A 20,271-nucleotide genomic window follows, 5' to 3' on the forward strand; every position below is an offset into this window, starting at 1 on the left:
ACTATGACTCAATGTTGTCAGTGATTGGTCACTCTGACTCAATGTTGTCAGTGATTGGTCACTCTGACTCAATGTTGTCAGTGATTGGTCTCTCTGACTCAATGTTGTCAGTGATTGGTCACTCTGACTCAATGTTGTCAGTGATTGGTCACTCTGACTCAATGTTGTCAGTGATTGGTCACTCTGACTCAATGTTGTCAGTGATTGGTCACTATGACTCAATGTTGTCAGTGATTGGTCACTATGACTCAATGTTGTCAGTGATTGGTCACTATGACTCAATGTTGTCAGTGATTGGTCACTATGACTCAATGTTGTCAGTGATTGGTCACTATGACTCAATGTTGTCAGTGATTGGTCACTATGACTCAATGTTGTCAGTGATTGGTCACTATGACTCAATGTTGTCAGTGATTGGTGATATACATTTGTCCTGGGGCTTTTTATTGTCTCCTAAATGTTCCGTCTTGTTTTCCTTTTCAGAATTGTTCCTCTGAGTGAAGAAGGGAGCTGCTTCTTGGTGAAAACTGTAAGTCAATACTTCCAACCTGATCATTGTTACAAAACATTTGCGGTAGGCATGTCACTGTGTTTTGATTGATTGATTCAATTGGAATGACTTACAATGTGCGTTTTCTGTCCATCACTCCCAAGCGTCAATGTCAGGTTATGACAGCCCAGACCTGCAGTGGGGTTAAGGGTCAGGGGTCAGGAGTTAAGGGTTAAACGTTATAGTGGTGGTTATGTGTTCCAGACGTCCATGTCAGTGTACGACATCCCAGACCTCCAGTGGGGTCAGGAGTTAAGGGTTAAACGTTATAGTGGTGGTTATGTGTTCCAGACGTCCATGTCAGTGTACGACATCCCAGACCTCCAGTGGGGTCAGGGTCAGGGGTTAAGGGTTATACGTTATAGTGGTGGTTATGTGTTCCAGGCGTCCATGTCAGTGTACGACATCCCAGACCTCCAGTGGGGTCAGCGTCAGGGGTTAAGGGTTATACATTATAGTGGTAGTTGTGTGTTCCAGGCGTCCATGTCAGTGTACGACATCCCAGACCTCCAGTGGGGTCAGGGTCAGGGGTTAAGGGTTATACGTTATAGTGGTGGTTATGTGTTCCAGGCGTCCATGTCAGTGTACGACATCCCAGACCTCCAGTGGGGGAAAGGAGACCTGGGCTCTGTAATCTTCTCTGAGTCCTTCCTGGTGTCCAGCATCAACATCCAACAGAAAGGTAAGAGGGACACATACTGTTAGGCCTGACCGATGCCTACTCCCTATTATTTTAAGCTGTGTGTCTGTGTCCTGTTTAACTGTAATGTTGAGTCTGTCCTGTAGATGGAAGTGTTTCCTCAGACAGCTGCTACACCATCCTGACTACAGCTCTGCCTCGCTATGTCTGCTGGCTGGTATGTTACCTTCTCTCCTCTTCTCTTTCCTTTCCTGTTCTCTTCTCTCTTCTCTTCTCTCTTCTCTCTTCTCTTCTCTCCTCTCTCTTCTTTCCTCTCTTCTCTCTCCTCTCTCTTCTCTCTCCTCTCTTCTTTCCTCTCCTCTCTTCTCTCTTCTCTCCTCTCTCTTCTCTCTCCTCTCTTCTTTCCTCTCTTCTCTCCTCTCCTCTCTCCTCTCTTCTTTCCTCTCCTCTCTTCTCTCTTCTCTCCTCTCTCTTCTTTCCTCTCTTCTTTCCTCTCTTCTCTCCTCTCCTCTCTCCTCTCTTCTTTCCTCTCCTCTCTTCTCTCTTCTCTCCTCTTTCCTCTCTTCTTTCCTCTCCTCTTTCCTCTCTTCTTTCCTCTCCTCTCTTCTCTCCTCTTTCCTCTCTTCTTTCCTCTCTTCTTTCCTCTCCTCTTTCCTCTCTTCTTTCCTCTCTTCTTTCCTCTCTTCTCTCTTCTCTCCTCTCCTCTCTTCTTTCCTCTCTTATCTCTTCTTCTCTCTTCTCTCCTCTCCTCTCTTCTTTCCTCTCTTATCTCTTCTTCTCTCTTCTCTCCTCTTTCCTCTCTTCTCTCTTCTTTCCTCTCTTCTCTCTTCTTTCCTCTCCTCTCTCCTCTCTCTCCGTTCATCCAGGGATCAAGTCGCCTGCTTTCAGCAAAATGGCCGTGTTCAAGGGCTTCAAAATGACTGCAGGCGACTGCCGACTGACCTACAAATCACCTTGCGTCATAAATAACTGCTAATTATTATTTGTGGATCAGTCAGTCACAATTGATCCATAATGCATTGTGGATTTGATCCTCTCGATCACAGCCCTTGTTAACTGTGTGTCCTAATGGCTTTAGGTGGAGTCTGATGTGAAGCATTCTGAGAAGGCCCAGATCCTGCTGAAGGTCAGACAACACCAGCTCATGTTTTCTATATTTCAGTTGTTGAGAAATGCTGGTCAGTGTGTTGATGTGTGTTTAATCCCCAGGAGGAGGATGGTACCTGCCTGGGCACCTCTTTGACTACAGCAGACACAGCTCATGTGTTCTCCAACAGCCAGCTCTCCACTCCAGAGGAAGGTGACACAAACTTTAGTGCTCTCTCTGTCGTCAGCCAGTTAGTCAGCCAGTTAGTCAGTCAGCCAGTCAGTCAGTCAGTCCAGCCAGTTAGTCAGTCAGTTCAGTCAGTCAGTCCAGCCAGCTCTCCACTCCAGAGGAAGGTGACACATACTTTAGTGCTCTCTCTGTTGTCAGTCAGTCAGTCAGTCAGTCCAGCCAGCCAGTTAGTCAGTCAGTCAGTCAGTCAGTTAGTCAGTCAGTCAGTCAGTCAGTCCAGCCAGTTAGTCAGTCAGTCAGTCAGTTCAGTCAGTCAGTCAGTCAGTCAGTCAGTCCAGCCAGTTAGTCAGTCAGTCAGTCAGTCCAGCCAGTTAGTCAGTCAGTCAGTCAGTCAGTCCAGCCAGCTCTCCACTCCAGAGGAAGGTGACACATACTTTAGTGCTCTCTCTGTCGTCAGTCAGTCAGTCAGTCAGTCAGTCAGTCAGTCAGTTAGTCAGTCAGTCAGTCAGTCCAGCCAGTTAGTCAGTCCAGCCAGTTAGTCAGTCAGTCAGCCAGTTAGTCAGTCAGTCAGTCAGTCAGTTAGTCAGTCAGTCAGTTAGTCAGTCAGTTCAGTTAGTCAGTCAGTTAGTCAGTCAGTCAGTCAGTCAGTCCAGCCAGTTAGTCAGTCAGTCAGTCAGTCAGTCCAGCCAGTTAGTCAGTCAGTCAGTCAGTCAGTCCAGCCAGCTCTCCACTCCAGAGGAAGGTGACACATACTTTAGTGCTCTCTCTGTCGTCAGCCAGTGATTCAGTCAGTCAGTCAGTCAGTTCAGTCAGTCAGTTAGTCAGTCAGTCAGTCAGTCAGTTAGTCACTCAGTTCAGTCAGTTAGTCAGTCAGTTAGTCAGTCCAGCCAGTTAGTCAGTCAGTCCAGCCAGCTAGTTCGTCCAGTTCCGCCAAGTCTGTCAGTCAGCTAGTTAGTCAGTCAGTCAGTTAGTCAGTCCAGACAGTTAGTCAGTCAGTCAGTCAGTTTAGTCAGTCAGTCCAGTCAGTCAGTCCAGTCAGTCAGTTAGTCAGTCCAGTCAGTTCAGTCAGTCAGTTCAGTCAGTCAGTCAGTCAGTTAGTCAGTCCAGTCAGTTCAGTCAGTTAGTCAGTCAGTTAGTCAGTCAGTCAGTCCAGCCAGTTAGTCAGTCAGTTAGTCAGTTCAGTCAGTCAGTTAGTCAGTCCAGCCAGTTAGTCAGTCAGTCAGTCAGTTAGTCAGTCCAGCCAGTTAGTCAGTCAGTCCAGCCAGTTAGTCAGTCAGTCCAGCCAGCTAGTTCGTCCAGTTCCGCCAAGTCTGTCAGTCCAGCCAGTTAGTCAGTCAGTCAGTTAGTCAGTCCAGTCAGTCAGTTAGTCAGTCCAGTCAGTTCAGTCAGTCAGTTAGTCAGTCCAGTCAGTCCAGTCAGTTTAGTCAGTCAGTCAGTTAGTCAGTCAGTCCAGCCAGTCAGTCAGTCAGTCAGTTAGTCAGTCAGTTCAGTCTGTCAGTCCAGCCAGTCAGTCAGTCCAGCCAGTCAGTCAGCCAGTCAGTCAGTCAGTTAGTCAGTTCAGTCTGTCAGTCCAGCCAGTTAGTCAGTCAGTCAGTCAGTTAGTCAGTCAGTCAGTTAGTCAGTCAGTTTAGTCAGTCAGTCAGTTAGTCAGTCAGTCCAGTCAGTCAGTCCAGTCAGTCAGTTAGTCAGTCCAGTCATTTCAGTCAGTCAGTTCAGTCAGTCAGTCAGTTAGTCAGTCCAGTCAGTTCAGTCAGTTAGTCAGTCAGTTAGTCAGTCAGTCAGTCCAGCCAGTTAGTCAGTCAGTTAGTCAGTTCAGTCAGTCAGTTAGTCAGTCCAGCCAGTTAGTCAGTCAGTCAGTCAGTTAGTCAGTCCAGCCAGTTAGTCAGTCAGTCCAGCCAGTTAGTCAGTCAGTCCAGCCAGCTAGTTCGTCCAGTTCCGCCAAGTCTGTCAGTCCAGCCAGTTAGTCAGTCAGTCAGTTAGTCAGTCCAGTCAGTCAGTTAGTCAGTCCAGTCAGTTCAGTCAGTCAGTTAGTCAGTCCAGTCAGTCCAGTCAGTTTAGTCAGTCAGTCAGTTAGTCAGTCAGTCAGTCCAGCCAGTCAGTCAGTCAGTCAGTTAGTCAGTCAGTTCAGTCTGTCAGTCCAGCCAGTCAGTCAGTCCAGCCAGTCAGTCAGCCAGTCAGTCAGTCAGTTAGTCAGTTCAGTCTGTCAGTCCAGCCAGTTAGTCAGTCAGTCAGTCAGTTAGTCAGTCAGTCAGTTAGTCAGTCCAGTCAGTCAGTTAGTCAGTCCAGCCAGTTAGTCAGTCCAGCCAGTTAGTCAGTCAGTCCAGCCAGCTAGTTCGTCCAGTTCCGCCAAGTCTGTCAGTCAGCTAGTTAGTCAGTCAGTCAGTCAGTCAGTCAGTCCAGCCAGTTAGTCAGTCAGTCCAGCCAGCTAGTTCGTCCAGTTCCGCCTAGTCAGTCAGTCAGTCAGTCAGTCAGTCAGTTAGTTAGTCAGTCAGTTAGTCAGTCAGCTAGTCAGTCAGTTAGTCAGTCAGTTAGTCAGTTAGTCAGTCAGTTAGTCAGTCAGTTAGTCAGTCAGTCCAGCCAGTCAGTCTGTCAGTCAGTTAGTCAGTCAGTCAGTTAGTCAGTCAGTCAGTTAGTCAGTCAGTCAGTCCAGCCAGTTAGTCAGTCAGTTAGTCAGTCAGTCAGTTAGTCAGTCAGTCAGTCCAGCCAGTCAGTCTGTCAGTTAGTCAGTCCAGTCAGTTCAGTCAGTTAGTCTGTCAGTCAGTTAGTCAGTCAGTCAGTCCAGCCAGTTAGTCAGTCAGTCAGTCAGTCAGTTAGTCAGTCAGTCAGTCAGTCAGTTAGTCACTCAGTTCAGTCAGTTAGTCAGTCAGTTAGTCAGTCCAGCCAGTTAGTCAGTCAGTCCAGCCAGCTAGTTCGTCCAGTTCCGCCAAGTCTGTCAGTCAGCTAGTTAGTCAGTCAGTCAGTTAGTCAGTCCAGACAGTTAGTCAGTCAGTCAGTCAGTTTAGTCAGTCAGTCCAGTCAGTCAGTCCAGTCAGTCAGTTAGTCAGTCCAGTCAGTTCAGTCAGTCAGTTCAGTCAGTCAGTCAGTCAGTTAGTCAGTCCAGTCAGTTCAGTCAGTTAGTCAGTCAGTTTGTCAGTCAGTCAGTCCAGCCAGTTAGTCAGTCAGTTAGTCAGTTCAGTCAGTCAGTTAGTCAGTCCAGCCAGTTAGTCAGTCAGTCAGTCAGTTAGTCAGTCCAGCCAGTTAGTCAGTCAGTCCAGCCAGTTAGTCAGTCAGTCCAGCCAGCTAGTTCGTCCAGTTCCGCCAAGTCTGTCAGTCCAGCCAGTTAGTCAGTCAGTCAGTTAGTCAGTCCAGTCAGTCAGTTAGTCAGTCCAGTCAGTTCAGTCAGTCAGTTAGTCAGTCCAGTCAGTCCAGTCAGTTTAGTCAGTCAGTCAGTTAGTCAGTCAGTCCAGCCAGTCAGTCAGTCAGTCAGTTAGTCAGTCAGTTCAGTCTGTCAGTCCAGCCAGTCAGTCAGTCCAGCCAGTCAGTCAGCCAGTCAGTCAGTCAGTTAGTCAGTTCAGTGTGTCAGTCCAGCCAGTTAGTCAGTCAGTCAGTCAGTTAGTCAGTCAGTCAGTTAGTCAGTCAGTTTAGTCAGTCAGTCAGTTAGTCAGTCAGTCCAGTCAGTCAGTCCAGTCAGTCAGTTAGTCAGTCCAGTCAGTTCAGTCAGTCAGTTCAGTCAGTCAGTCAGTCAGTTAGTCAGTCCAGTCAGTTCAGTCAGTTAGTCAGTCAGTTAGTCAGTCAGTCAGTCCAGCCAGTTAGTCAGTCAGTTAGTCAGTTCAGTCAGTCAGTTAGTCAGTCCAGCCAGTTAGTCAGTCAGTCAGTCAGTTAGTCAGTCCAGCCAGTTAGTCAGTCAGTCCAGCCAGTTAGTCAGTCAGTCCAGCCAGCTAGTTCGTCCAGTTCCGCCAAGTCTGTCAGTCCAGCCAGTTAGTCAGTCAGTCAGTTAGTCAGTCCAGTCAGTCAGTTAGTCAGTCCAGTCAGTTCAGTCAGTCAGTTAGTCAGTCCAGTCAGTCCAGTCAGTTTAGTCAGTCAGTCAGTTAGTCAGTCAGTCAGTCCAGCCAGTCAGTCAGTCAGTCAGTTAGTCAGTCAGTTCAGTCTGTCAGTCCAGCCAGTCAGTCAGTCCAGCCAGTCAGTCAGCCAGTCAGTCAGTCAGTTAGTCAGTTCAGTCTGTCAGTCCAGCCAGTTAGTCAGTCAGTCAGTCAGTTAGTCAGTCAGTCAGTTAGTCAGTCCAGTCAGTCAGTTAGTCAGTCCAGCCAGTTAGTCAGTCCAGCCAGTTAGTCAGTCAGTCCAGCCAGCTAGTTCGTCCAGTTCCGCCAAGTCTGTCAGTCAGCTAGTTAGTCAGTCAGTCAGTCAGTCAGTCCAGCCAGTTAGTCAGTCAGTCCAGCCAGCTAGTTCGTCCAGTTCCGCCTAGTCAGTCAGTCAGTCAGTCAGTCAGTCAGTTAGTTAGTCAGTCAGTTAGTCAGTCAGCTAGTCAGTCAGTTAGTCAGTCAGTTAGTCAGTTAGTCAGTCAGTTAGTCAGTCAGTTAGTCAGTCAGTCCAGCCAGTCAGTCTGTCAGTCAGTTAGTCAGTCAGTCAGTTAGTCAGTCAGTCAGTTAGTCAGTCAGTCAGTCCAGCCAGTTAGTCAGTCAGTTAGTCAGTCAGTCAGTTAGTCAGTCAGTCAGTCCAGCCAGTCAGTCTGTCAGTTAGTCAGTCCAGTCAGTTCAGTCAGTTAGTCTGTCAGTCAGTTAGTCAGTCAGTCAGTCCAGCCAGTTAGTCAGTCAGTCAGTCCAGCCAGTTAGTCAGTCAGTCCAGCCAGCTAGTTCGTCCAGTTCCGCCAAGTCTGTCAGTCCAGCCAGTTAGTCAGTCAGTCAGTCAGTCAGTCCAGCCAGCTAGTTCGTCCAGTTCCGCCAAGTCTGTCAGTCAGTTAGTTAGTCAGTCAGTCCAGCCAGTTAGTCAGTCAGTCAGTTCAGTCAGTTAGTTAGTCAGTCCAGTCAGTCAGTTAGTTAGTCAGTCAGTTCAGTCAGTCCAGTCAGTCAGTTAGTTAGTCAGTCAGTTCAGTCAGTCCAGTCAGTCAGTCCAGTCAGTCAGTTAGTCAGTCAGTTCAGTCAGTCAGTCAGTTCAGTCAGTTAGTCAGTCCAGCCAGTCAGTCAGTCAGTCAGTCCAGTCAGTTAGTTAGTTAGTCAGTCCAGTCAGTCAGTTAGTTAGTCAGTCAGTTCAGTCAGTCAGTCAGTCAGTTAGTCAGTCCAGCCAGTCAGTTAGTCAGTCAGTCAGTTAGTCAGTCAGTCAGTTAGTCAGTTAGTCAGTCAGTCAGTTAGTCAGTCAGTCCAGCCAGTTAGTCAGTCAGTTCAGCCAGTTAGTCAGTCAGTCAGTCAGTCAGTCCAGCCAGTTAGTCAGTCAGTCCAGCCAGTTAGTCAGTCAGTCAGTTAGTCAGTCAGTCAGTTAGTCAGTTAGTCAGTCCAGCCAGTTAGTCAGTCAGTCCAGCCAGCTAGTTCGTCCAGTTCCGCCAAGTCTGTCAGTCCAGCCAGTTAGTCAGTCAGTCAGTCAGTTTAGTCAGTCAGTCAGTTTAGTCAGTCAGTCAGTTTAGTCAGTCAGTCAGTCAGTCAGTCAGTCAGTCCAGCCAGTTAGTCAGTCAGTCCAGCCAGTTAGTCAGTCAGTCCAGTCAGTTAGTCAGTCAGTTAGTCAGTCAGTTAGTCAGTCCAGTCAGTTAGTCAGTCAGTTCAGCCAGTTAGTCAGTCAGTCAGTTAGTCAGTCAGTCAGTTAGTCAGTCAGTCAGTTAGTCAGTTAGTCAGTCCAGCCAGTTAGTCAGTCAGTCCAGCCAGCTAGTTCGTCCAGTTCCGCCAAGTCTGTCAGTCCAGCCAGTTAGTCAGTCAGTCAGTCAGTTTAGTCAGTCAGTCAGTTTAGTCAGTCAGTCAGTTTAGTCAGTCAGTCAGTTAGTCAGTCAGTCCAGCCAGTCAGTCTGTCAGTTAGTCAGTCCAGTCAGTCAGTCAGTCAGTTAGTCAGTCCAGCCAGTTAGTCAGTCAGTTAGTCAGTCCAGTCAGTTCAGTCAGTCAGTCAGTCCAGCCAGTTAGTCAGTCAGTCCAGCCAGCTAGTTCGTCCAGTTCCGCCAAGTCTGTCAGTCCAGCCAGTTAGTCAGCCAGTTAGTCAGCCAGTTAGTCAGTCAGTTAGTCAGTCAGTTAGTCAGTCCAGTCAGTTCAGTCAGTCAGTCAGTTAGTCAGTCAGTCAGTTAGTCAGTCCAGCCAGTTAGTCAGTCAGTCAGTCAGTCCAGCCAGTTAGTCAGTCAGTCAGTTAGTCAGTCAGTCCAGCCAGCTAGTTCGTCCAGTTCCGCCAAGTCTGTCAGTCAGTTAGTTAGTCAGTCCAGCCAGTTAGTCAGTCAGTTCAGTCAGTTAGTTAGTCAGTCCAGTCAGTCAGTTAGTTAGTCAGTCAGTTCAGTCAGTTAGTTAGTCAGTCAGTTCAGTCAGTCCAGTCAGTCAGTTAGTCAGTCAGTCAGTTAGTCAGTCAGTCCAGTCAGTCAGTCAGTTAGTCAGTCAGTCAGTCCAGCCAGTTAGTCAGTCAGTTAGTCAGTCCAGTCAGTTCAGTCAGTCAGTTAGTCAGTCCAGCCAGTCAGTCAGTCAGTCAGTCAGTCAGTTAGTCAGTCCAGCCAGTTAGTCAGTCAGTCAGTCAGTCAGTCAGTCCGCCAGTCAGTCCAGTCAGTCAGTCAGTCAGTCAGTCAGTTAGTCAGTCCAGCCAGGTAGTTAGTTAGTTAGTCAGTCAGTCAGTTCAGTCAGTCCAGTCAGTCAGTTAGTTAGTCAGTCAGTTCAGTCAGTTAGTTAGTCAGTCAGTTAGTTAGTCAGTCAGTTCAGTCAGTTAGTTAGTCGTTCAGTCAGTTAGTTAGTCAGTCCAGTCAGTTCAGTCAGTTAGTTAGTCAGTCCAGTCAGTCAGTCAGTCAGTTAGTTAGTCGTTCAGTCAGTTAGTTAGTCAGTCCAGTCAGTTCAGTCAGTCAGTCAGTCAGTCAGTTAGTCAGTCCAGCCAGTTAGTTAGTTAGTCAGTCAGTCAGTTCAGTCAGTTCAGTCAGTTAGTTAGTCAGTCAGTTAGTTAGTCAGTCAGTTAGTTAGTCAGTCAGTTAGTTAGTCAGGCAGTTAGTTAGTCAGTCAGTTCAGTCAGTTAGTTAGTCGTTCAGTCAGTTAGTTAGTCAGTCCAGCCAGTTAGTCAGTCAGTCAGTTCAGTCAGTTAGTTAGTCAGTCCAGTCAGTCAGTTAGTTAGTCAGTCAGTTCAGTCAGTTAGTTAGTCAGTCAGTTCAGTCAGTTAGTTAGTCAGTCCAGTCAGTCAGTTAGTTAGTCAGTCAGTTCAGTCAGTCCAGTCCAGTCAGTTAGTCAGTCAGTCCAGTCAGTCAGTCAGTTAGTCAGTCAGTCCAGTCAGTCAGTTAGTTAGTCAGTCAGTTCAGTCAGTCAGTTAGTCAGTCAGCTAGTTCGTCCAGTTCCGCCAAGTCTGTCAGTCCAGTCAGTCAGTCAGTTCAGTCAGTCAGTCAGTTAGTCAGTCCAGTCTGTCAGTCAGTCAGTCAGTCCAGCCAGTTAGTCAGTCAGTCAGTTAGTCAGTCCAGTCTGTCAGTCAGTCAGTCCAGCCAGTTAGTCAGTCAGTTCAGTCAGTCAGCTGGGTGAACAGGGAGTACAGGAGGGGGCTGAGCACACACCCTTGTGGGGCCCCAGTGTTGAGTATCAGCGGGGTGGAGATGATGTACCCTCACCACCTGGGGGCGGCCCGTCAGGAAGTCCAGGACCCAGTTGCACAGGGTGGTCTGTGAATCTCGTTGTCTGTGAATCTATTGGGACGGTATGCAACCTGAAGTGGGTCTAGGGTGGCTGGTAGGGTGGAGGTGATATGATCCTTGACTAGTCTCTCAAAGCACTTCATGATGACAGAAGTGAGTAGTCATTTAGCTCAGTGACCTTAGCTTTCCTGGGAACAGGAACAATGGCTATTAAAAAGTGATCCACTCGAACGCACCCAGTCAGTCAGTCAGCCACCCAGTCAGCCACCCAGTCAGCCAGCCACCCAGTCAGCCAGCCACCCAGTCAGCCACCCAGTCAGCCAGCCAGCCACCCAGTCAGCCAGCCAGCCACCCAGTCAGCCAGCCAGCCAGCCAGCCACCCAGTCAGCCAGTCAGTCAGCCAGCCAGCCACCCAGTCAGCCAGCCAGCCACCCAGTCAGCCAGTCAGCCAGCCAGCCACCCAGTCAGCCAGCCAGCCAGCCAGCCACCCAGCCAGCCAGTCAGTCAGCCAGCAAGCCACCCAGTCAGCCAGCCAGCCAGTCAGCCAGCCAGTCAGTCAGTAAGTCAGCCAGTCAGCCAGTCAGCCAGCCAGCCACCCAGTCAGTCACCCACCCAGTCAGCCACCCACCCACCCAGTCAGCCACCCACCCAGTCAGCCAGTCAGCCAGCCAGTCAGTCACCCACCCAGTCAGCCAGCCAGTCAGCCAGCCAGTCAGCCACCCACCCAGTCAGCCAGTCAGCCAGCCAGTCAGTCAGCCAGCCAGTCAGCCACCCACCCAAACAGCCAGTCAGCCAGTCAGCCACCCACCCAGTCAGCCACCCAGTCAGTCAGCCAGTCAGCCAGCCAGCCAGTCAGCCACCCAGTCAGCCACCCAGTCAGCCACCCAGTCAGCCACCCAGTCAGCCACCCAGTCAGCCACCCAGCCAGTCAGCCAGCCAGCCACCCAGTCAGTCAGCCAGCCAGCCAGCCACCCAGTCAGCCACCCAGCCAGCCAGCCAGTCAGTCAGCCAGCCACCCAGCCAGCCAGTCAGTCAGTAAGTCAGCCAGTCAGCCAGCCAGTCAGCCACCCAGCCAGCCAGCCACCCAGTCAGCCACCCACCCACCCACCCAGTCAGCCACCCACCCACCCAGTCAGCCACCCAGTCAGTCAGCCAGCCAGTCAGCCACCCACCCAGTCAGCCAGCCAGTCAGCCAGCCAGTCAGCCAGTCAGCCAGCCAGTCAGCCAGCCAGTCAGCCAGCCAGTCAGCCAGCCAGTCAGCCTCCCAGTCAGCCAGTCAGCCACCCAGTCAGTCACCCAGTCAGCCACCCACCCAGTCAGCCAATCAGCCAGTCAGCCACCCACCCAGTCAGCCACCCAGTCAGCCAGTCAGCCAGCCAGTCAGTCAGCCAGCCAGTCAGCCACCCACCCAGTCAGCCAGTCAGCCACCCACCCAGTCAGCCACCCAGTCAGTCAGTCAGCCAGTCAGCCAGCCAGCCAGTCAGCCAGCCAGTCAGCCAGCCAGTCAGCCACCCAGTCAGCCAGCCAGTCAGCCACCCAGTCAGCCACCCAGTCAGCCAGCCAGCCACCCAGCCAGTCAGCCAGCCAGTCAGCCACCCAGTCAGCCAGTCAGCCAGCCACCCAGCCAGCCAGTCAGCCACCCAGCCAGCCAGCCACCCAGTCAGCCACCCACCCAGTCAGCCACCCACCCACCCAGTCAGCCACCCACCCACCCAGTCAGCCACCCACCCAGTCAGCCAGTCAGCCAGCCAGTCAGCCACCCACCCAGTCAGCCAGTCAGCCACCCAGTCAGCCAGTCAGCCACCCAGTCAGCCACCCAGTCAGCCACCCACCCACCCACCCAGTCAGCCACCCACCCAGTCAGCCAGTCAGCCAGCCAGTCAGCCACCCACCCAGTCAACCAGTCAGCCAGCCAGTCAGCCACCCAGTCAGCCAGCCAGTCAGTCAGCCAGCCAGTCAGCCACCCAGTCAGTCAGCCAGTCAGCCACCCACCCAGTCAGCCAATCAGCCAGTCAGCCACCCACCCAGTCAGCCACCCAGTCAGTCAGTCAGCCAGTCAGCCACCCAGTCAGCCAGTCAGTCAGCCAGTCAGTCAGCCACCCAGTCAGCCAGCCAGTCAGCCAGTCAGTCAGCCAGTCAGCCACCCAGTCAGCCACCCAGTCAGCCACCCAGCCAGCCAGCCAGCCAGTCAGCCACCCAGCCAGTCAGTCAGCCAGTCAGCCAGCCAGCCAGTCAGCCACCCAGCCAGCCAGCCAGTCAGCCACCCAGCCAGTCAGTCAGTCAGCCAGTCAGCCAGCCAGCCAGTCAGCCACCCACCCAGCCAGCCAGTCAGTCAGTGTGTCAGTTATTGAATGAGTTAATGAGTTAGTCTGTAGTTAATGTGAATGATGTGCCTGTAACCCCCTGTGTCTGTGTGTTTCAGGTAAGATGAGCTTCTTCACAGAGGGGATCCTGTTTCTCCATCCTCAGTACGGCACCATCACTCTACCCAGGAGCCTCATCAGCACTATCAAGTTGTATGACCTGGTACGTTTCTCTATCAGAACACATGGAGTTACATGGGCTGTCTCCCAGAGGGCATTCTGTTTCCTATAGTGACCTGGTATGTTTCTCTATCAGAACACATGGGCTGTCTCCCAGAGGGCATTCTGTTTCCTATAGTGACCTGGTATGTTTCTCTATCAGAACACATGGGCTGTCTCCCAGAGGGCATTGTGTTTCCTATAGTGACCTGGTATGTTTCTCTATCAGAACACATGGGCTGTCTCCCAGAGGGCATTGTGTTTCCTATAGTGACCTGGTATGTTTCTCTACCAGAAGACATGGGCTGTCTCCCAGAGGGCATTCTGTTTCCTATAGTGACCTGGTATGTTTCTCTATCAGAACACATGGGCTGTCTCCCAGAGGGCATTCTGTTTCCTATAGTGACCTGGTATGTTTCTCTATCAGAACACATGGGCTGTCTCCCAGAGGGCATTGTGTTTCCTATAGTGACCTGGTATGTTTCTCTATCAGAACACATGGGCTGTCTCCCAGAGGGCATTGTGTTTCCTATATGACCTGGTATGTTTCTCTATCAGAACACATGGGCTGTCTCCCAGAGGGCATTCTGTTTCCTATAGTGACCTGGTACGTTTCTCTATCAGAACACATGGAGTTACATGGGCTGTCTCCCAGAGGGCATTGTGTTTCCTATAGTGACCTGGTATGTTTCTCTATCAGAACACATGGGCTGTCTCCCAGAGGGCATTCTGTTTCCTATAGTGACCTGGTATGTTTCTCTATCAGAACACATGGGCTGTCTCCCAGAGGGCATTGTGTTTCCTATAGTGACCTGGTATGTTTCTCTATCAGAACACATGGGCTGTCTCCCAGAGGGCATTCTGTTTCCTATAGTGACCTGGTATGTTTCTCTATCAGAACACATGGGCTGTCTCCCAGAGGGCATTGTGTTTCCTATAGTGACCTGGTACGTTTCTCTATCAGAACACATGGAGTTACATGGGCTGTCTCCCAGAGGGCATTGTGTTTCCTATAGTGACCTGGTACGTTTCTCTATCAGAACACATGGAGTTACATGGGCTGTCTCCCAGAGGGCATTGTGTTTCCTATAGTGACCTGGTACGTTTCTCTATCAGAACACATGGAGTTACATGGGCTGTCTCCCAGAGGGCATTCTGTTTCCTATAGTGACCTGGTACGTTTCTCTATCAGAACACATGGGCTGTCTCCCAGAGGGCATTCTGTTCCCTATAGTGACCTGGTATGTTTCTCTATCAGAACACATGGGCTGTCTCCCAGAGGGCATTCTGTTTCCTATAGTGACCTGGTATGTTTCTCTATCAGAACACATGGGCTGTCTCCCAGAGGGCATTCTGTTCCCTATAGTGACCTGGTATGTTTCTCTATCAGAACACATGGGCTGTCTCCCAGAGGGCATTCTGTTTCCTATAGTGACCTGGTATGTTTCTCTATCAGAACACATGGGCTGTCTCCCAGAGGGCATTGTGTTTCCTATAGTGACCTGGTATGTTTCTCTATCAGAACACATGGGCTGTCTCCCAGAGGGCATTCTGTTTCCTATAGTGACCTGGTATGTTTCTCTATCAGAACACATGGGCTGTCTCCCAGAGGGCATTCTGTTTCCTATAGTGACCTGGTATGTTTCTCTATCAGAACACTTGGAGTTACATGGGCTGTCTCCCAGAGGGCATTGTGTTTCCTATAGTGACCTGGTATGTTTCTCTATCAGAACACATGGGCTGTCTCCCAGAGGGCATTGTGTTTCCTATAGTGACCTGGTACGTTTCTCTATCAGAACACATGGGCTGTCTCCCAGAGGGCATTCTGTTTCCTATAGTGACCTGGTATGTTTCTCTATCAGAACACATGGGCTGTCTCCCAGAGGGCATTCTGTTTCCTATAGTGACCTGGTATGTTTCTCTATCAGAACACATGGGCTGTCTCCCAGAGGGCATTCTGTTTCCTATAGTGACCTGGTACGTTTCTCTATCAGAACACATGGGCTGTCTCCCAGAGGGCATTGTGTTTCCTATATGACCTGGTATGTTTCTCTATCAGAACACATGGGCTGTCTCCCAGAGGGCATTCTGTTTCCTATAGTGACCTGGTACGTTTCTCTATCAGAACACATGGGCTGTCTCCCAGAGGGCATTGTGTTTCCTATAGTGACCTGGTATGTTTCTCTATCAGAACACATGGGCTGTCTCCCAGAGGGCATTCTGTTTCCTATAGTGACCTGGTATGTTTCTCTATCAGAACACATGGAGTTACATGGGCTGTCTCCCAGAGGGCATTCTGTTTCCTATAGTGACCTGGTATGTTTCTCTATCAGAACACATGGGCTGTCTCCCAGAGGGCATTGTGTTTCCTATAGTGACCTGGTACGTTTCTCTATCAGAACACTTGGAGTTACATGGGCTGTCTCCCAGAGGGCATTCTGTTTCCTATAGTGACCTGGTACGTTTCTCTATCAGAACACATGGGCTGTCTCCCAGAGGGCATTGTGTTTCCTATAGTGACCTGGTATGTTTCTCTATCAGAACACATGGGCTGTCTCCCAGAGGGCATTGTGTTTCCTATAGTGACCTGGTATGTTTCTCTATCAGAACACATGGGCTGTCTCCCAGAGGGCATTCTGTTCCCTATAGTGACCTGGTATGTTTCTCTATCAGAACACATGGGCTGTCTCCCAGAGGGCATTGTGTTTCCTATAGTGACCTGGTACGTTTCTCTATCAGAACACATGGGCTGTCTCCCAGAGGGCATTGTGTTTCCTATAGTGACCTGGTACGTTTCTCTATCAGAACACATGGAGTTACATGGGCTGTCTCCCAGAGGGCATTCTGTTTCCTATAGTGACCTGGTATGTTTCTCTATCAGAACACATGGAGTTACATGGGCTGTCTCCCAGAGGGCATTGTGTTTCCTATAGTGACCTGGTATGTTTCTCTACCAGAACACATGGGCTGTCTCCCAGAGGGCATTGTGTTTCCTATAGTGACCTGGTATGTTTCTCTATCAGAACACATGGGCTGTCTCCCAGAGGGCATTCTGTTTCCTATAGTGACCTGGTATGTTTCTCTATCAGAACACATGGGCTGTCTCCCAGAGGGCATTGTGTTCCCTATAGTGACCTGGTACGTTTCTCTATCAGAACACATGGGCTGTCTCCCAGAGGGCATTGTGTTTCCTATAGTGACCTGGTACGTTTCTCTATCAGAACACATGGGCTGTCTCCCAGAGGGCATTGTGTTTCCTATAGTGACCTGGTACGTTTCTCTATCAGAACACATGGGCTGTCTCCCAGAGGGCATTGTGTTTCCTATAGTGACCTGGTATGTTTCTCTATCAGAACACATGGGCTGTCTCCCAGAGGGCATTCTGTTTCCTATAGTGACCTGGTACGTTTCTCTATCAGAACACATGGAGTTACATGGGCTGTCTCCCAGAGGGCATTGTGTTTCCTATAGTGACCTGGTATGTTTCTCTATCAGAACACTTGGAGTTACATGGGCTGTCTCCCAGAGGGCATTGTGTTTCCTATAGTGACCTGGTACGTTTCTCTATCAGAACACATGGGCTGTCTCCCAGAGGGCATTGTGTTCCCTATAGTGACCTGGTATGTTTCTCTATCAGAACACATGGGCTGTCTCCCAGAGGGCATTGTGTTTCCTATAGTGACCTGGTACGTTTCTCTATCAGAACACATGGGCTGTCTCCCAGAGGGCATTCTGTTTCCTATAGTGACCTGGTATGTTTCTCTATCAGAACACATGGGCTGTCTCCCAGAGGGCATTCTGTTTCCTATAGTGACCTGGTACGTTTCTCTATCAGAACACATGGAGTTACATGGGCTGTCTCCCAGAGGGCATTGTGTTTCCTATAGTGACCTGGTATGTTTCTCTATCAGAACACATGGGCTGTCTCCCAGAGGGCATTCTGTTTCCTATAGTGACCTGGTATGTTTCTCTATCAGAACACATGGGCTGTCTCCCAGAGGGCATTCTGTTTCCTATAGTGACCTGGTATGTTTCTCTATCAGAACACATGGGCTGTCTCCCAGAGGGCATTCTGTTTCCTATAGTGACCTGGTATGTTTCTCTATCAGAACACATGGGCTGTCTCCCAGAGGGCATTGTGTTTCCTATAGTGACCTGGTACGTTTCTCTATCAGAACACATGGAGTTACATGGGCTGTCTCCCAGAGGGCATTCTGTTTCCTATAGTGACCTGGTACGTTTCTCTATCAGAACACATGGGCTGTCTCCCAGAGGGCATTGTGTTTCCTATAGTGACCTGGTATGTTTCTCTATCAGAACACATGGGCTGTCTCCCAGAGGGCATTGTGTTTCCTATAGTGACCTGGTATGTTTCTCTATCAGAACACATGGGCTGTCTCCCAGAGGGCATTGTGTTTCCTATAGTGACCTGGTATGTTTCTCTATCAGAACACATGGGCTGTCTCCCAGAGGGCATTCTGTTTCCTATAGTGACCTGGTACGTTTCTCTATCAGAACACATGGGCTGTCTCCCAGAGGGCATTCTGTTTCCTATAGTGACCTGGTATGTTTCTCTATCAGAACACATGGGCTGTCTCCCAGAGGGCATTGTGTTTCCTATAGTGACCTGGTATGTTTCTCTATCAGAACACATGGGCTGTCTCCCAGAGGGCATTGTGTTTCCTATAGTGACCTGGTATGTTTCTCTATCAGAACACATGGGCTGTCTCCCAGAGGGCATTGTGTTTCCTATAGTGACCTGGTATGTTTCTCTATCAGAACACATGGAGTTACATGGGCTGTCTCCCAGAGGGCATTCTGTTTCCTATAGTGACCTGGTATGTTTCTCTATCAGAACACATGGGCTGTCTCCCAGAGGGCATTCTGTTTCCTATAGTGACCTGGTATGTTTCTCTACCAGAACACATGGGCTGTCTCCCAGAGGGCATTGTGTTTCCTATAGTGACCTGGTATGTTTCTCTATCAGAACACATGGGCTGTCTCCCAGAGGGCATTCTGTTTCCTATAGTGACCTGGTACGTTTCTCTATCAGAACACATGGGCTGTCTCCCAGAGGGCATTCTGTTTCCTATAGTGACCTGGTATGTTTCTCTATCAGAACACATGGGCTGTCTCCCAGAGGGCATTGTGTTTCCTATAGTGACCTGGTATGTTTCTCTATCAGAACACATGGGCTGTCTCCCAGAGGGCATTCTGTTTCCTATAGTGACCTGGTATGTTTCTCTATCAGAACACATGGGCTGTCTCCCAGAGGGCATTCTGTTTCCTATAGTGACCTGGTATGTTTCTCTATCAGAACACATGGAGTTACATGGGCTGTCTCCCAGAGGGCATTCTGTTTCCTATAGTGACCTGGTACGTTTCTCTATCAGAACACATGGGCTGTCTCCCAGAGGGCATTCTGTTTCCTATAGTGACCTGGTACGTTTCTCTATCAGAACACATGGGCTGTCTCCCAGAGGGCATTGTGTTTCCTATAGTGACCTGGTACGTTTCTCTATCAGAACACATGGAGTTACATGGGCTGTCTCCCAGAGGGCATTGTGTTTCCTATAGTGACCTGGTATGTTTCTCTATCAGAACACATGGGCTGTCTCCCAGAGGGCATTCTGTTTCCTATAGTGACCTGGTATGTTTCTCTATCAGAACACATGGGCTGTCTCCCAGAGGGCATTCTGTTTCCTATAGTGACCTGGTATGTTTCTCTATCAGAACACATGGGCTGTCTCCCAGAGGGCATTCTGTTTCCTATAGTGACCTGGTACGTTTCTCTATCAGAACACATGGAGTTACATGGGCTGTCTCCCAGAGGGCATTCTGTTTCCTATAGTGACCTGGTATGTTTCTCTATCAGAACACATGGGCTGTCTCCCAGAGGGCATTCTGTTTCCTATAGTGACCTGGTATGTTTCTCTATCAGAACACATGGAGTTACATGGGCTGTCTCCCAGAGGGCATTCTGTTTCCTATAGTGACCTGGTACGTTTCTCTATCAGAACACATGGAGTTACATGGGCTGTCTCCCAGAGGGCATTGTGTTTCCTATAGTGACCTGGTACGTTTCTCTATCAGAACACATGGGCTGTCTCCCAGAGGGCATTGTGTTTCCTATAGTGACCTGGTATGTTTCTCTATCAGAACACATGGGCTGTCTCCCAGAGGGCATTGTGTTTCCTATAGTGACCTGGTATGTTTCTCTATCAGAACACATGGGCTGTCTCCCAGAGGGCATTGTGTTTCCTATAGTGACCTGGTATGTTTCTCTATCAGAACACTTGGAGTTACATGGGCTGTCTCCCAGAGGGCATTCTGTTTCCTATAGTGACCTGGTACGTTTCTCTATCAGAACACATGGAGTTACATGGGCTGTCTCCCAGAGGGCATTGTGTTTCCTATAGTGACCTGGTACGTTTCTCTATCAGAACACATGGGCTGTCTCCCAGAGGGCATTGTGTTTCCTATAGTGACCTGGTATGTTTCTCTATCAGAACACATGGGCTGTCTCCCAGAGGGCATTGTGTTTCCTATAGTGACCTGGTATGTTTCTCTATCAGAACACATGGGCTGTCTCCCAGAGGGCATTGTGTTTCCTATAGTGACCTGGTATGTTTCTCTATCAGAACACTTGGAGTTACATGGGCTGTCTCCCAGAGGGCATTCTGTTTCCTATAGTGACCTGGTATGTTTCTCTATCAGAACACTTGGAGTTACATGGGCTGTCTCCCAGAGGGCATTCTGTTTCCTATAGTGACCTGGTATGTTTCTCTATCAGAACACATGGGCTGTCTCCCAGAGGGCATTCTGTTTCCTATAGTGACCTGGTATGTTTCTCTATCAGAACACATGGGCTGTCTCCCAGAGGGCATTGTGTTTCCTATAGTGACCTGGTATGTTTCTCTATCAGAACACATGGGCTGTCTCCCAGAGGGCATTCTGTTTCCTATAGTGACCTGGTATGTTTCTCTATCAGAACACATGGAGTTACATGGGCTGTCTCCCAGAGGGCATTGTGTTTCCTATAGTGACCTGGTACGTTTCTCTATCAGAACACATGGAGTTACATGGGCTGTCTCCCAGAGGGCATTGTGTTTCCTATAGTGACCTGGTACGTTTCTCTATCAGAACACATGGAGTTACATGGGCTGTCTCCCAGAGGGCATTGTGTTTCCTATAGTGACCTGGTATGTTTCTCTATCAGAACACATGGAGTTACATGGGCTGTCTCCCAGAGGGCATTGTGTTTCCTATAGTGACCTGGTATGTTTCTCTATCAGAACACATGGAGTTACATGGGCTGTCTCCCAGAGGGCATTGTGTTTCCTATAGTGACCTGGTATGTTTCTCTATCAGAACACATGGAGTTACATGGGCTGTCTCCCAGAGGGCATTGTGTTTCCTATAGTGACCTGGTACGTTTCTCTATCAGAACACATGGAGTTACATGGGCTGTCTCCCAGAGGGCATTGTGTTTCCTATAGTGACCTGGTACGTTTCTCTATCAGAACACAT

The 20,271-nt window shown here is 49.6% G+C and overlaps 1 protein-coding gene across 1 annotated transcript in view; it reads left to right on the plus strand.

Moving 5' to 3' along the window:
- dnaaf9 (dynein axonemal assembly factor 9) overlaps positions 1 to 20,271 on the plus strand; it is a 194,146-nt gene that overhangs the window by 89,239 nt on the left and 84,636 nt on the right. The window contains exons 15-20 of the mRNA XM_055911908.1: positions 484 to 529; positions 1,121 to 1,232; positions 1,337 to 1,407; positions 2,269 to 2,316; positions 2,400 to 2,490; positions 12,642 to 12,745. Of these exons, the coding sequence (XP_055767883.1) occupies positions 484 to 529; positions 1,121 to 1,232; positions 1,337 to 1,407; positions 2,269 to 2,316; positions 2,400 to 2,490; positions 12,642 to 12,745 (472 nt within the window). The remainder of the gene's footprint in view (positions 1 to 483; positions 530 to 1,120; positions 1,233 to 1,336; positions 1,408 to 2,268; positions 2,317 to 2,399; positions 2,491 to 12,641; positions 12,746 to 20,271) is intronic.

The sequence above is a fragment of the Salvelinus fontinalis genome, unplaced genomic scaffold (assembly GCF_029448725.1).
Source record: "Salvelinus fontinalis isolate EN_2023a unplaced genomic scaffold, ASM2944872v1 scaffold_0105, whole genome shotgun sequence".
In the NCBI taxonomy this organism is placed as follows: domain Eukaryota; kingdom Metazoa; phylum Chordata; class Actinopteri; order Salmoniformes; family Salmonidae; genus Salvelinus; species Salvelinus fontinalis.